The sequence below is a fragment of the Chanos chanos genome, chromosome 6 (genome assembly GCF_902362185.1).
Source record: "Chanos chanos chromosome 6, fChaCha1.1, whole genome shotgun sequence".
Taxonomy (NCBI): Eukaryota; Metazoa; Chordata; class Actinopteri; order Gonorynchiformes; family Chanidae; genus Chanos; species Chanos chanos.
This window is the reverse complement of record NC_044500.1, coordinates 26,579,558-26,595,446: the sequence shown is the minus strand read 5'-3', so window position 1 is coordinate 26,595,446 and position 15,889 is coordinate 26,579,558. Positions and strand designations below refer to the sequence as shown.

At 42.0% G+C, this 15,889-nt stretch overlaps 1 protein-coding gene across 1 annotated transcript in view; it reads left to right on the top strand.

The window, feature by feature from the left end:
* Window positions 1–15,889, top strand: part of tox2 (TOX high mobility group box family member 2) — a 92,742-nt gene that overhangs the window by 35,763 nt on the left and 41,090 nt on the right. The window contains 2 exon segments of the mRNA XM_030778554.1: window positions 317–409; window positions 10,633–10,692. Of these exon segments, the coding sequence (XP_030634414.1) occupies window positions 317–409; window positions 10,633–10,692 (153 nt within the window).

Sequence of the window (15,889 nt, the reverse complement as noted above, 5' to 3'; positions counted from 1 at the left end):
TACACTGTTTCACCTGCTGTGTGATATGGAATGCCTCTGCATTCTACAGTTGAAGTTAATTGAAAATTTTCTCCAAAAGATTTATTTTTCTCCAATGTCCCTGAGACTGAAGTGTCGTCCCTTTTTTTCGTCCTCTCTCCTCTTTCTCTTTTATCTGTCTCATCACCTGCTTCTATCCTCCACTTACTCTTTCTTTTATTCATTCTTTCGCCCTCCAATGTCCTGACTCTCCTCTCTGCCCTTCCCTACCTGTCATCTCTGTCTCTCTCTCTGTCTCTCTCTCTCTGTCTCTCCCTCTTTCTCTCTACCTCTACAGAACAGATACACTGTAGGAGAACGAGGTCTTAGGCTCTACGGTGGTATGCCCTTGAGGCCCAACCCTGACGGGAAAAGACTGCCCTCTACAGGGGTGAGACGATCCCTCCTTCTCTCTCTCTCTCTCTCTCTCTCTCTCTCTCTCTCTCTCTCTCTCTCTCACTCTAGTGCCCCCGATAGCCATGTGCGAAGCTACAGCGTTGTTATACTGGTGGTTTTGTGGTTGAAAGCTGCTAAGCAAAAGACAAAACAGTCTATGACTAACACTAGAGAGTCTTTGCTCATAAGAAGGTCCCAATGGAGCCTCACTTCACACCCGCGATAACCTCGTTCACCCCTCAGAGTTTCCATCAGGTCCCCTCTCAGAGTACAAGCTAAGAGACTTTCTCTTGGTTTCCCTGTCTGAGGGGACTCACAGTGGGAAAAATATACCTGAGTTTTCAACACCTAAGTACACTGGAAATGATCTAGGCACGATCATATCTAGAGACGCTGGTCTTAATCCCGCACCACAGTCCGAATACTGCTTGCCATTGGCTCTTATGTCTGTCCATCCCTTGTCTTCTTTCTTTAGGCATTTATGTGTTCAGGAAAAAAAATTAGTGAATTACGATGCATTGTATATCTGTCCGTAACATATAGAACAATCAATTCTCTTTTGTGAGCCAACCTATTAATTTATGAATCTTATTCATTTATCTCTCTTTTTTGTTATTAAAATCTGATCTGAATTAATGGAGTTTAGTGAACCTAAAATCAGGGAATTTCTCACCCCTTCCTCTACAAAAGCAATTAAGCAGTTATCCCATTGTTTAAGAAAGTAGCTGAACAAATTTAAAATAAAAGGATGCTCTGAGACAGTTATCAGAGAGAATTGTAACTGTCTAAGAGAAAATGCCTGTCTCTCTCTTTGCCTCTCAGCTCCTGAAAGACTATGGTTTTTACATCATCACAGTTCACTTCTAAGGAGCCATTTTGGCAACATCTCCAGCGCCTATAGGCATCCATTTTGTATGCTGGCAGTAATGCATATGGCCGTATAGACTCAAAGAAGAGAGGCTACACACACCATTGTTTGTGATGCTGAAATCACAATCACACAATGACATGTTTAAGTTCTTGAAGCTCACTGAGGTTGAAAGTCCTAATAAAGCTTTTCTCACAGCCCAATGACTCATTAGGAAAGTAAGTTAGTTTGACGTTGACTCACAGTTGTTGAGTTGGCTTTCTCTATTTCCTTTTACCTGAAAAGAGGACCATATTTAAAGATTAAAAAGGATTATAAAACAAGCAACACAATTTGACTCATGGGAAAAATCTTTATTAAAATGGTAACCACTACAATCCCATGATATTTAGTGATGCGTCTCCATGCCGATTGGCGTACACATACAGAAGAACGAGAGCTCTGGGAATTTTTTACTGCTGAACACTTCCTATTAATTCTTAACCCGTTTGATGTTTTTCAACTCCGACACAAGCCTTTCCAAATGATCTTTTCACCAGCTTCTTTGAGATTCCATTCTCGACAGAGCAATAGTATTAGAAAGGTCTTTTTCTGTCTCTCTCTCTCTTTCTCTCTCTGTCTTTCTCTTTCTCTCTCTATTTTTTAATTACAATAGAGATGGTATTGATGTTTTAGAGTCCATGTCTTAAATCATTTATCAAGCAGAAGAATGCTAACAAAGCATTTCCACCTCGTCCTGATTCTAACACACCACCTCTAGCCCAGAATCGTATGTTATCATAACAGAGAATTGTAAATGCAATTCGGCAGAAACATGCAACACAAATCATTCCAATGACTACAGTGGCGGGAGAGATAGAGAGAGAGAGGAAGAGAAGGAGAGAGAGATTTCTGTTGTTATTTGAGCATTAGAATAAGCCTTGTTTGTATTGATCATGCCAAATAAAAAGGTTTTTTTGACTGGAATAATGCACTGATAATATACATAGTGATAACGATTTTGAAAGTTCCTCAAATCTGTCTTTTCTATTGTTGTTAATTTATATTCCTCAAGCAGTGAACATCTTTGTTTTTTCAGAAGAGAAACATGTTTTTGTCTTAAAAGATTTACTCATTGCTTAAGCTTTAGAAAGAAACCTAAAAAAAGAACACGAGTAGGGTTTTTTTTTTTTTTGAGTCCCGGATGTGTGCACCCACATTTACATATGAATGGTTGAAATTATCAGTCTTTAATCAAACATCTTTTTATACACTGCTTTTGAGAAGTTTAAACCAAACCGTCACTGGTTTGAAGTTGACAACAACCACTTGCAGGCCTTGAAGGAAGCATGCTGGTTTTTTGTTTTGTGTGTGTGTGTGTGTGTGTGTGTGTGTTTTGTTGTTTTTTTCCATTCTGCATGTCAGGTGATGTGGTGAACAGACTCAAGGTGCAGAGAGAAGAGGCTTAGGGCTCTCTGTTCACTATCTCTCCATCAGCTCCTGCAGCGTGTTCAGTTAAAAAAGTGGGTTCAGTCTGACATCCGCTCCACTGCCAAAATAACCTCCCTTTGCCTCCTCCTCTCACCTTTTGGCTTCCTCTGGAGGTGTTTAGAGTGAGATGTACACATACACACACACACACACACACACACACATTTTATTTATGGGGGAAAGAAGGTCTTATCGCACAGAAACCTTCCTCTAAACTTTTTTTTTTTTCGTCAAACAGTCTCAACATATGCCTCAACTTATTGGTCTCTCACTGTCACCATGGCAACCCCAGATGGCTGTCTTATTCTTATGAGTCCCATGTCCAACAGCCATTCATATAAACCATAGCAGACAACGCTAACCTGTGAAAGTTCAGGAAAGCTGTCTGGATTTGTTAGAGGATAATGACCTCATAGTTTCTGTAGTGATTCTGTAAAAGATGTCTAATGTTCTAGCTCTTATGGCGAATTCTAATGAATTCCATTTGGACTTGATGTCAACTATGCGTCGTGGACTGTTCTGGCCGGACATGTTAGAAGTCGGTAGAGTTGCACTGGCCCTGATTACATAAAGTACTTTCGTGGTATCAGTTTGCAAAAAAGCACTCTAAAGCATTTTAGCTGATCTATAGGCCAGTGGAAGCAGATGCCAAGAGATGGATGTCTGGAGTTTGAGATTGCTTTCAGAGAAGGACAGAATTTGTGAAAGAAGATGAATGATGAAAGTTGCACCCTCAGAATTAAATTATTCTTGTCCATGAATGAAGGAGGGGAAGCAAAAAAAAAAAAACGCCCCAAAAACTCTACTGTTGGTAGTGTTTACCTTCAAGCAAATGTTAGCAACAGCAATAGCATCCCAGTGTGCCTGTTTTATAACTATTTTTATAACTTAATAGTTATAACTATAACTATTAAGTTTTACGATATTATCAGAATGAATTATTTATACCGTCCATAGCTTTGTGATATTCTGGGCATGCACGTTTAGCATCATGCTAATTTTGAATCCTCATATCCCTTTACATGGTGTTTGGCTTTTTTTTGTTTTTAGTATACTGTACTTCAGCATGTGTTGCTTCCATAACTTTACATTTTTCCAAAACTCTTCTTAATTTTGACAATGAAAGACATAATATTACAGTTTTCACATATACTATAATGTTACGGTAGCATTCTTTTTAGCAGACAGACAAGCACAGAGTTGTATTTTGTAGTCATAGCAGTAGTGTTGCTAGGATACTGTTGTTAACAGAAGAGTATGAGGAATTTCCCTTGTGTTAATACTGTATATTGAGAAAACCCACATAAACTTTAGGGTGATATTGGAACATATTAGAGACTTTAAGACTAGTCAGTACTATTGTAATATATGAGTCTGTCAGGGAAAACGTAGCAAGATTAGTTTTAGTAAGGAAAAAAAAAAAAAAAAAACAGCTTTCACTTGGCTTGTGTTTGGCCACTGTTCCTTATCTAATGCTAGCAGGAACTGTTGTACTGTGGTCACAGGCTCTCAGTGTCTGTTTGTGTGTGTGTGTGTGTGTGTGTGTGTGTGTGTGGGTACATGACTATCTGAACACAATAAAACCCTGGTGGAGGCCGTGTGTGACACTGTGCCACTGTTTGGCCTGCTTTTTTGTGTCAGTATCATAGGCATTGCTCGCTAGTCACACACGTATTTCTTTTTTTTTTATCTTTCCCCTTTCCTCTCGTTTGTGAAATGATGCTCCTGACTCACTCCCACACCCACCCTCTCCTCATCTCTCTCGCTCCCCCCCCCCCCTCCCCCCACTGCTGTTACTTCTGACAGAGAGATGACATGTTGTACCTTTTTCAGGTTTCAGGAAAGAGGGTTTTTTTTTTGTCCTTTCTAACCTTTTTTTTCCCCCTCTGGTTGATTTGGAAGCTTGCATAGTCAATTACATTGAGTTTGAGAGATGGAGACAGTTGGAGTTGCCATATTTTTGTGCGACATTAATATTTCATAAGTGCCATTCTCTGCTGAATATCTAAGAGAGAGCCTATTAGAGAGAACTCTACCGGAATACAGAATATTATTCATCCGACACTGAAGATACAGCACCAGTCTGTCATTAACGTTACCGCACTTTATTTTTGTTCAATTTGAAGAAAAGAAGAAAAGAGAGAGAGAGAAGAAAGAAAAAGAGGAGTACACAGCAGCATTTTCTGGGTTGTTTAAAATGTTACCCTTCAAATTACACTGACTGCATTACTGCGCTCGCACTACATCATCTTTACGTTCATTCCCACTGAGATGATGTGTGTTCTTAGTGGTCCTGTGCTGCAGAGGCAGTTCTGAGCTCTTATGCACATACCAGAATTTTCTCCATCTATGGATGCCATGCTACCCGTACACTTGACAGAAAAATCTCCTCAAGATGGTGACTGGCGATTTTTTTTCTTGTTGTTGTTTTTTGGCTTAGTGTACACTTTGTGGACAGGGGACAACTCCTAGTGTGTAGCTGATAACTACTGACTGGCTGGCTTGATATATTAATGAAACAGATCTTGTGGCTGGAGGTATTAGCTAAACTGAGCTGGTGATTCTGGTGATTCCATTTCCAGCACTAGGTCTTCACACAACGTTTATGTCATTCATGTGTGCTCAAGAATCTGAGGACAGGTTAAAAGACATGGTCCACACAGATTGGTCAAAAATCTGCCTTTTCTCCGTGGCAACACAATGTTTGCATTTGGACTGCGGTTCATTCAGTTGTCTAGCCACATAAAATTGTATCTGACAGACGTACAAAAATGTATACTGTTGTGAGATATCATTTAGCTGCTAGTTGATTACCTGTTTGTTCCACAGTTGAGGGAAGTGAAAGGCTACATTGTGTGAAACAGAAACACAAATTATGAATATACATATTACGAATACAAGCTGCATTAACACATAAACCCATCAAAGATGATTATTTAGATAACAATATAGAAAAAGTACCAGAAGTTACATTTCATTGTTTTTGACAGGAAAACAATGTAGTACTTTGATTACAAAAAGATGATGAGGTCATATGGTGAAACTGAAGTCAGGTAGTGCTTCCATGTTCCAATGACATCTGATTCAGCTCAAGAAAGGCTTGGTGATGAGTATGGGCTGAATCACTCGTTTATTGGGGGGTGGGGGGGTGGGGGGGGGGGTGGGGGGGTTGTAGGGTTTTTTGGTTCCTGCCTGACACTAAGAATATGCAGCCCTCTGGGTTTCTCAGGCAGGAGCGGGAAAAAAAAGAGAGAGAGAGAGTGAAAAAAAAGAGAAAAATCAACTGGCATATGAATGTGCAAGCCGGTTTGTCCATGGACAATCAGGAATACCCTAGGATAAATTGGATTGTTTTCCACTGGAAAAATATCACAATGGGGTGTGTGGAGGTACTAACTGTTTTAGCTTTCCTGGTATTTAGGGAGAGAGATGAGTAATCAGAGTGGATTGTGGGGTTTTTTTTTCGTTCTTTTTTTCTTTCTTTCTTTCTTTTGTCAATTAATAATATTTCACCATAATGTTATCAGCTCTGGAGTAAAGAAGGATTTAATCTGTTTGCTTCTCTTCAACTTCACAACCGAACTCCACAACCAAAAGCAGAGGGAATAAATTGATGTACACAGTACACTACACAAACACACATTCAACTACTGAGACAAACTTTACCATATGCACGCACACACACAGCCACTCACACACATATTAATGTAGTCTATGAGCTTTCTCTGATATTCAAATGAAAAAGTCCTCCTCTCCTCCCTCCTCCCTCCTCCCTTCTTTGGAAGAGGCACAGAGAGAGCTGCCATCTATCTATTAGCACTTGGTAAATATTACATGAGCACTGTGGCTTTTGGGGGGGGGGGGTTGCATTACCTCTGGAGTACGGACGCGTGCACATTGAGCACACGTTAAAAACGGAGTATATTATTTGATCTGAGGCACGTTCACGTGCCTTGTTTATCAGCCATGGCTGTGACCTAGTTCTAGCCTGCCTCTTCAGCTCCCCGACGCAATCTGTCCGATCTCTCAAACACTCCCGTCCCCGCTGAACAATTACCGCGCAGAAAGGAGCCCAAATGGAGATGTTTGTACTAAATAACACGTGTGTAATTAAGGCCTAATGAACCCTTGTCACTGCGGAACGTGCAATTAGACTGGTAATAGACAAAAAAAAAAAAAAAAAAACAGAAAACCCAGCGCGTGCCTGCTAGGGGCTCGAGAGAGGGAGAGGGAGAGAGAGAGAGAGAGAGAGAGAGAGAGAGAAGAAGAAGCAGTAAACAGTAATATGAGTTCACTATAGCTGGCAAACAAAATGTTTTCACAGTTTGTTCAGAAATACCAAATGATCTAAACTCCAGTGCTTTGGTGAACGCTCATATAGATTATGAAATGATATTTGTAATGCAGGGATCATGTGAATTACACGGTATTGACTCGTATCCTGAATCGTAAGATCAGTGCGGAGTGCTCAGCAGTGATGAAAACATCATCACCTCAGATGGAGCCCGTGATCTAAGAAATTGCCCAGTAAGGCTCTGTAAGCAAAAATTCGACTACAACTTTATAGCGCCATTAGTATAGTGTCAGAGCCGTGTCAGAGAGAAATCAGTTGGATTTGAAGTTAGTAGGCCCACAGGCTTTCAACACACAGAGGTCTCCTCTTTTTATTTCCTTTTTTCTTGCTTCCTTCTTTGCCTTTGTCACTCTTTTTTCATCTGTTTTCAGGTCCTCTCGTTCTAAAGAAGCAGAGCTACATTGCTGTGTTTGTGTAATGGAGAGTAGACTGGTTACTTAGAGAAGAAAGGGTACTTTGGGACTGGCCTTGAAAGATGCTCTTTATTGTAAACATGATACAATATAAGATGTTTTAATAGCTTTATTGACACGTATGGGCCTGTTTACAGGCCTATGTATCAGAAGAACATGCACACACGCGCACGCACACACGCACACACACGCACACACACACACACACACATACATTTGTAAAGCAGAGTAGTCAGAGTGGAAGATAACATCTGCAGTGAGCATTAGAGAAGTATTTGGGATGTGGATGGTTCATACAGCTGGGCTCTGTATCTTTAATGAGGCTGTATTGTGAACTGCTCTTAATGAGGATGATTAAACAAGGATTCCTTCCTGGATTTTTCTTGGACAACTGCTGAATGCACTTGTCCAACAAAACGAATACACCTCTCTTTCTCTCTCTCTCTCTCTCTCTCTCTCTCTCTCTCTCATTCTCACTCTCTCTCTGTTACATGACTGTTACATTAACAAACAAAGAAAAGGATAATGGTGTCTGGAGGAGCTTCTCTCTCAGTTTTCATTGGGATAAAGATGAAGGAGTAAGATTCTCCAGTGATTTGCTCAATTCTGTAGTTACACACACACACACATACACACACACACACACAGTTGGGCTGTCCCTGGCTGCTGTTGTAATTTGTGAGCATGTCTCTTGGCTGGGTTTAGATACATTTGCATGTTAATCAGGGGAACAGTGGAGCTCTTAAAAATCATCTCTCTCCTGTTTTCAGTCCATAAAGAAGCAGCGATGATTCCCTTCAGTGGAGCTGAGCTGTGCGTGTGTGTGTGTGTGTGAGAGAGAGAGAGATAGAGGTGTAATGGACTCCATATTTCACCTGGTGAATTCATTGTGGGGAATTTTATTCACATGTTACTGTGATAAAGCCTCAGCCTATCTTTCTAGGAACACTTGAAAATGTACAAACACACACACGCACCCAATACACATACACACACGCACCCAATACACATACACACACACCCAATACACACATGCACCCAATACACATACATACACACACACAATACACATACATGCACGCACGCACACACACACACATACACACACACACACAAACACCCCTGGTTCATTCTAGCTCTGATTTTCCCTTACACATCACTCACGGTAAATGAACAGCTCTGACAAAAGGCCTCTCCGACACATGGTCAGCCACCCTTCCCCCTCTATATGTACACACACTCACACACCCCATAAACACACACACACACAGACACACAGTCTTGACAGGAGGAATTTAGATGGCTGCTTTGCTCTATCAACACTGTGATTGGCATGTCATTAGAGTCAGTAGTGGCCAACAGTGCGGTGTCACATTTTTACACAGAACGGAGGACTGGCTCTCCTTTAAAACTCTCTGCTCTAAATTTAAACCAGAAACGGGACAGAGAACATACTTACGTGAACACACACACACACACACACTAACCAAACACACATCATATACATGCCTAACACTGTACAGTTTGTGTGGAGATATAATGGAAGCCATCTTGGTGGTGGATCATTGTGTTTTCAGAGCTGCTGTGCAGTGGGCTTATTACATTTAACTAATAAGCCTATGCATTGATTTAAGCCCTTAAAACATTGCTCTGGCCTCCATGCTGTTTCAGTTCCAAAGAACAACTTCCATACAGACATGGCTTTCCCATATAGAGTACAGGCTATGGTCTGCCTCTACACCACTGTCTATTTATAGAGCTTTCTCTCTCTCCCTCCCTCCCTTTCCCTCTCTCCCTCTCTCTTTCTCTCCCTCTCCCTCTCTGTCGGTGCCTATGTGTGTCTGTGGTGAAGAATGGAGAATATGGAGATGAAACTTGAGATGAGTTAGTTTGAGGAGTTTTTTTATTTTTTGTCTTTTTTTCTCTCTCTTTCTTTAGCAAACACGTCCCTGTGGCTTATCCATTTGTGACCCACTAGAAACTCAGTGTGTCTTATCATCTTTTCAAATTTTGTCTATGAAAAACTGTGGTCAAGTTAATTGTGGAACAGGTTTGATTTTTCAAATGCTTAATCCACACAGGTTTTTGCTTCCAAATGACTGATTTATTTATATTTATTCATAAAACTTTTTCCACTCTTTATCAGTTCAAGTTCACACTTATGCTTTACTAACAAATTGAACATCAGTGGGGGCATCATTTATATTTGTGTGTGTGTGTGTGTGTGTGTGTATGTGTTTGCATTGGCCTCATACTTTATTCTGTAATTTTAAACACAAGGAGCCAACTAGTGGTAGAAGAGAGAAAGAAAGATTGTCTTCAAAAGAAACATCCATCCCTCTATCTGTCTATCTCTCTCTATCTCTCTTATAACTGACACACTTCTTAATGGGACCGAAAGCACTACAAGCTCCAAGTTGTGTGTCTTGTCTAAACTGAGTGTGCCTTGAGTGTGTAGCAGTCTCTCTCTCTCTCTCTCTCTCTCTCTCTCTCTCTCTCTCTCTCTCTCACACACACACACACAGCTGTGGTTGCTCTGGTAAGCAGTCATTCTCTGTGGGGTGTGTGTGATAGCACTAAGGTCTGTGTTTTCCCTTTAGTGTGTGTCTGTGTGTGTGTGGTGTGTATTTGTAACAGCGTTTAGTTCCATTGCTGTAATTAACACATCCGTTTTCTCTGAAACCTAGTGCCATCACCTCACGTGATACTCTGGTCTCTCTCCCTCTCTCTGTGACTCTCACACAAACACACACACACACACACATATGTCTGCACCACAACAGAATTCATCACGCACACACACAAACATACACTCTCACACACACACAACCCTGCCTGGCCTAATTACCCCTTAGCTAATGAACTGTAATTACAGCCGCACAGTAGAGCATCAGGGACAGAGAGGGCTGGTGCTTCTCTGAGAGTCAGTGCCAGATTTTACAGGGAATCCTCTCTCTCTCTCTCTCTCTCTCTCTCACTGTTTTGTTTTAGTCAGACTGGATGCATAATTCTCTATCTGTCATTTGTCATTCTGTCTTTCTTAAAGGCCATCCTCTCCATGTCCAGAGTACAGTGAAATCTGGTTGTGAAATGTCTTCTGTTTCTGTTCACAGTTTGATGCTGACAACATGTATATGAATGACAGCAGTCAGGATTTCCTCTCTCCCAGTCAGGTAAGAGTCTTAACTCTCTTCTCTCTCTCTCTCTCTCTCTCTCTCTCTCTCTCTCTCTCTCTCTCCCTGTCTCTCTCAAACACATATTACGGGTCTGCTACCAGATCCAAGCCCGATGGGGCCAACAGAATATTGGTTTTTTTAGGCCAGATTCAGTCAGTTTTCAAGCTTTGGGCTCAGACCAGATCCGGTCATTTTGGGCATAGGCCAAGGGTCGGGTTTGTTTTCTCATAAGTAAATATGGTTTATTGTTATTGTTTTATAATGCTCTAATTTTATTTTTATGTAAAGGCATTCATGACTCACTTTACATGTGTACACTCTCTCTATTTCTCTGTCTCTCCTCTCCTGTCTACTCTATCTAACAGAGCATAGCTACTTACCTATTGTCAATGGACGAAATAAAACAAAAACTGGCAACAGAAAACTTCTTAAAATACCAGATGACTCAGGTCAGCTTGTGGATTCCACAAAAGTACATTAATAATGAATATTTGAGCCATTGTGTTGGCTTGCATGGCGTGATGAAGACTAATGCTACTAATGCCTGCCTACATATTCACTTAGCTTATAGAGCTAGTGCTAAACCTGTTATTCAGTCGGCCCTCACTATAAACCCTATTACAGATTTGTAAAATACTAGTCTATCTCAACACAAACATTTTCGGTCTACCACCTCAGTCATTTAACAGCTAAGCAAAGCGTTGTAAAGCCATGCCCCTGAGAATCTGTGACAGTGGAAACGTCTGAGTGTGCTCCGTGTTTACTTGCTCTGAGAAGACAAGAGAGGGGGTGACCTCAGGTTCGGGTTGGGTTCAGGCTTCAGATGAAACAGTGCTGGTCCTAGTCCTAACAGTGCAGAACTAGTTTCATAGGTGCTAGTCTTTTAACAGTACAAGTCTGATCACTGGGTCTCAGGTTTAGCTTATGAGCTGGTTTCAGTCTTCCATTTCTTGGCCATGCAGACCTCTAACATACACACATACACACACACACATTTCTCTCTGGCACAGCTGGAAGGAATGATTGGACATATGCTTGTGTTTGGGTTTTTGGTTTGGTTTGGGCAGTTAATAACTTTGTCGTAAGTCCACCATCATTTACCAAACACTAGGTGAAAGAGAGAGCACCTCACACATCCACAGCTTAATCAACATAAGCCTATTCTGTTCTATTCTATTCTATTCTATTCTATTCTATTTGAGATTTCAGAGTATTGTGGAGTGAAAATGAATCTTGAATCTCATGTTATGCTCTCAGTGGAAGAAGAGAGACAGTCAAAGGGTTGTTAGGAGAGGAAGAAAGAGAGATCTGATAAGGCTGAAAGAGAGGAATATGAAATCACTGCTTCACTGCCTCTCTCTCCCTCTCATTGTCTTTCCCTCTCTCTCTTTGTCTCTCTCTCTTTCTCTGTCTCCCTCTCTTTCTCTCTCTCGCCCTCTCTCTCCCTCCCTTTGTTTCGTGTTGTTTATTCAGGGACTCCTGTATTTGACATGTGCCTTCCTCTCTCCTGTGCTTGACCAGCTTCAGGCAGTTCAGGCCCATTTTTCCTTTTAACACTGTAATGTTCCCTGCACACACACACACACGCACACAAACACACATTCATGCATGCACATCTCACTCTTTTTCTTTCACTCTCCCTATTACACACACACCCACACACACACGCACAACCTTCTCAGTGCTTCTGACAGCGAGACCAAAGGTGTGTTTTCAGGGAAAAAATGCATAACTAAAACAAAGCATGTCTTTTCTGCTTTATGAACTGAAAACAAACAGTCCAGAGTTCTTTGTCTTAAAGTTTGTCCATCCTCCCATCAGTCATGTTTCTCTTTATGGCACAATTTCATACTTATGGGTGAGTCAGTGTAGAAAAACACAAAACAAAACAAAACACAGGGAGCAGGGGTTGAGTTTCCTTCCCTGCTCAGGCTGTTGCCTGACTGAAACGATGGTCGGTTGATGTGTGTAGGATTGTGCTGAAAGAGTAAAAAAGTGATTTGCTCCCTGTGAGTGATATTGGAGCATTAAGCTGGATGTTTAGAGAGTCACTACCTGTGAGTGATATCACAGCATTAAGCTGGATGTTTAGAGAGTCACTACCTGTGAGTGAAATCACAGCATTAAGCTGGATGTTTAGAGAGTCACTACCTGTGAGTGATATCTGAGCATTAAGCTGGATGTTTAGAGAGTCACAGCCTCTGAGTGATATCACAGCATTAAGCTGGATGTTTAGAGAGTCACTACCTGTGAGTGATATCGGAGCATTAAGCTGGATGTTTAGAGAGTCACTACCTGTGAGTGATATCGGAGCATTAAGCTGGATGTTTAGAGAATCACAACCTGGTTACGTCAGGATGAGTCTTTTCACAAACAGCTTTACATAAAGGCAGTGTGGACATGCAAAGAACCTTCTAGAAGTTCAGCAGATTGCAGTTTCCTCAGATACAAGTGAATTGGGTTTGATGTAGACATAGAGATTTGTGTGAATGTTTTTGCAATTGCTCTATTCAGTTAACTGATGCAATCTGACATCTCACGCATGCGCACGCGTGCGTGCACACACACACACACACACACACACACACACACACAGACAGTCCCTCAGACTCGTCTTTTGGTTTCGGTTCACCAGCTTGATTTTTCCCATGAGTCTTTACTTTGACCCTGCCTGTCCTGCCATGACCTTTGACCTTGTCTGATTGGAGAGGAGAGGTCGACCACTGTTTGGCCTATAACGAGCCCTCTGTGTGTTCAGGGTCACTGAGGATTGCTGTGGTAACTGCCTCGAACAAAAGAGTCTGGCCCGCCGAGCTTTGACCTCCTGTCTGCCCAGCAGATCAATACCATCCAAACAAGGTCGAGAGAAAGAAAGAAAGAAAGGAGCGAAGGAGAGAAAAAGAGAGAGGAAAAGAAGTAGGAAGCGCGGGCTTCTGAAATGGCTATAAAAAAAAGGAAAGGAAAAAGAAAAAAATGAAACCTTTGAAGTCTTTCTTTTCTTTTATATACAGCATGTTTTTAAGAACATGTTTTCACTTTACTCTCTGAAACCAACTTGACAAACACTAGCAAACATAGTAACAAAACGCCTTTTGAATCAGACTCAGCTCTGTCTTGTAGTGTGTTATTACCTTAACTTTGACTAGTTTTTATAAATCTAGGTACACATAGTGCTGATATGTGTGGTGTAATTGAGTAGCAGTAATAGGAGTGAGAGGGCAGAGCTGATGAGATGGTCTGTGCTGTGTGTCTGTGTGTGTGTGTGTGTGTGTGCTGTATGAAGCCTGAATAATTCTCTAATGGACTAGCCCTGTTTAGATATGCAGTCCAGCCACAGCTGAGATTATAATCTTGCAATTAGTGTAACAAGCTTTTATTGATTGCCGGCCCCTGCATCCTGCCTGTGAGGCTGCCAATGAGAGTCTATGATTGAGAAAGCAGAACACGATGAGGATGAGAAAGAGAGGGAGAGGGGAGAGAGAGGGTGTGTGTGTGAGAGAGAGAGGATTTGCCCATATCTACAGCGTAACTTCAAAGGAAAAGTGCAATTCTGACTGCAAAGCTAGTTATAGGGTTATAAAGACAGACAAAGAGAGAGAGAGGGAGAGAGAGAGTGTGTGTGTTAAGATTGTATTAGTGAACAAGAAGAGGAGCTATACTCTATCACATATAAAAATCTTGTGAATTGCATTGCTCATTTCATTAGCTTTGAAGATGATGATGATGATGATGCTGATGCTGTCTTTGTGTGAGGGTGTGAGTGTGTATGTGTGCATGCAGGCCTGAGTGCATGCGCGCGTGTGTTTTTTGAGTGTTGTGTGCTCAGGGTAGCGCTGCATGTAAGTGTGAATGTGCAGATACTGGCAGGCTACAGTCTAGTGTTTCTACCCCAGCTACTTGTGTTAGTGTAACAAAGTGTTTAAACAAATGTATCAGTGATTAATGACAATGCCACATTCAGCCCAGTGACAGAGGGGCTCAGACTGATTGTTAGACAGGAAGCACTGTAGTACAAACAATTAACCATCACAACTGATCCTCCTCCCTGGTGTGTGTGTCTGTGTGTGTGTGTGTGTGTGTGTGTGGGTGCATGTGCACGCGCCTGTGTGTGTGTGTGTGTGTGCACGAGCACTATTTGCCCTGTTCAAGGCAGTGATGTATGTGTTTGTTTAAACTGATTCCAGTGAGTAAGTCTCTGTGTCTGTTCTTAAGGAGAAGTGCTGAGGTTAGGTTCATTTCACTCTCACCTACCAACTCAAAGTTACAGCCTAAGTCTTTGTAACCTGCCTGCATCCTCTCTGCTCTATACATCCACTCTATCATTTACAGTTTTCTCCAAATCAGCTTCACCAGTGGATACTCTCTGTGCCCAAGGGAGCCCAGGACCTGTTGGTCATAAGATAGGAATTACGATACTACTGGCTGCCCCACCCACCCCACTAATGCTCTGATTGGACTTTTGCATTGTACTGTGACTGACAGGAAAGCCAGTGATTGGTCGTGATTGGGAATTGCATATTTTTGTCACGCACTCACTGATTAAAAGAGTCGACGTCCTGACTGGTAAACTCCCCCCTTTTTTTCTTTCTGTTAGGGTTGGGTGGGGGGGGGGGTGTTCATACTTTTCTTCGTTTCTCTCCCTGCTGGTCTGAATTATGGCTGAGTGCATTACAATGATTTACAACTTCCTCCCACTGTTTAGATTGAGCATATAGTTTGAGAGAGAGAGAGAGAGAGAGAGAGAGAGGGAGAGAGAGAGTCTGGCAGGCGGGTAAGCATTCATCCCCCTTTCACCCTCCCTCTCTACCCTCTACCACCTCTCCAACCCCCACACCCCCCCTCCATCTTTTGTGAAATGAAAACAAAGAGAGAGTCTGCCAAAATATTTCTATAGCTGATCGCTGACCAAGCAGACAGGCAGTCAGAAGACAAAGCAGAAAGATGGGTCACAGGCAGAGTGGATTTGATGCCACAGCAAAAAACACCCCCCCCCTTTCCTCCCTCTCTCTCTCTCTCTCTCTCTCTCTCTCTCCCCCCTCTCTCTCTCTCTATCTCTCCCCCCCCCTCTCTCTCTATCTCTCTCTCTGTCTCTCTCTCTCTCTCCCCCCTCTCTCTCTCTATCTCCCCCCCTCCCTCTCTCTCTCTCTCTCTCTCTCTGTCTCTCTCTCTGTCTCTCTCCCCCCTCTCTCTCTCT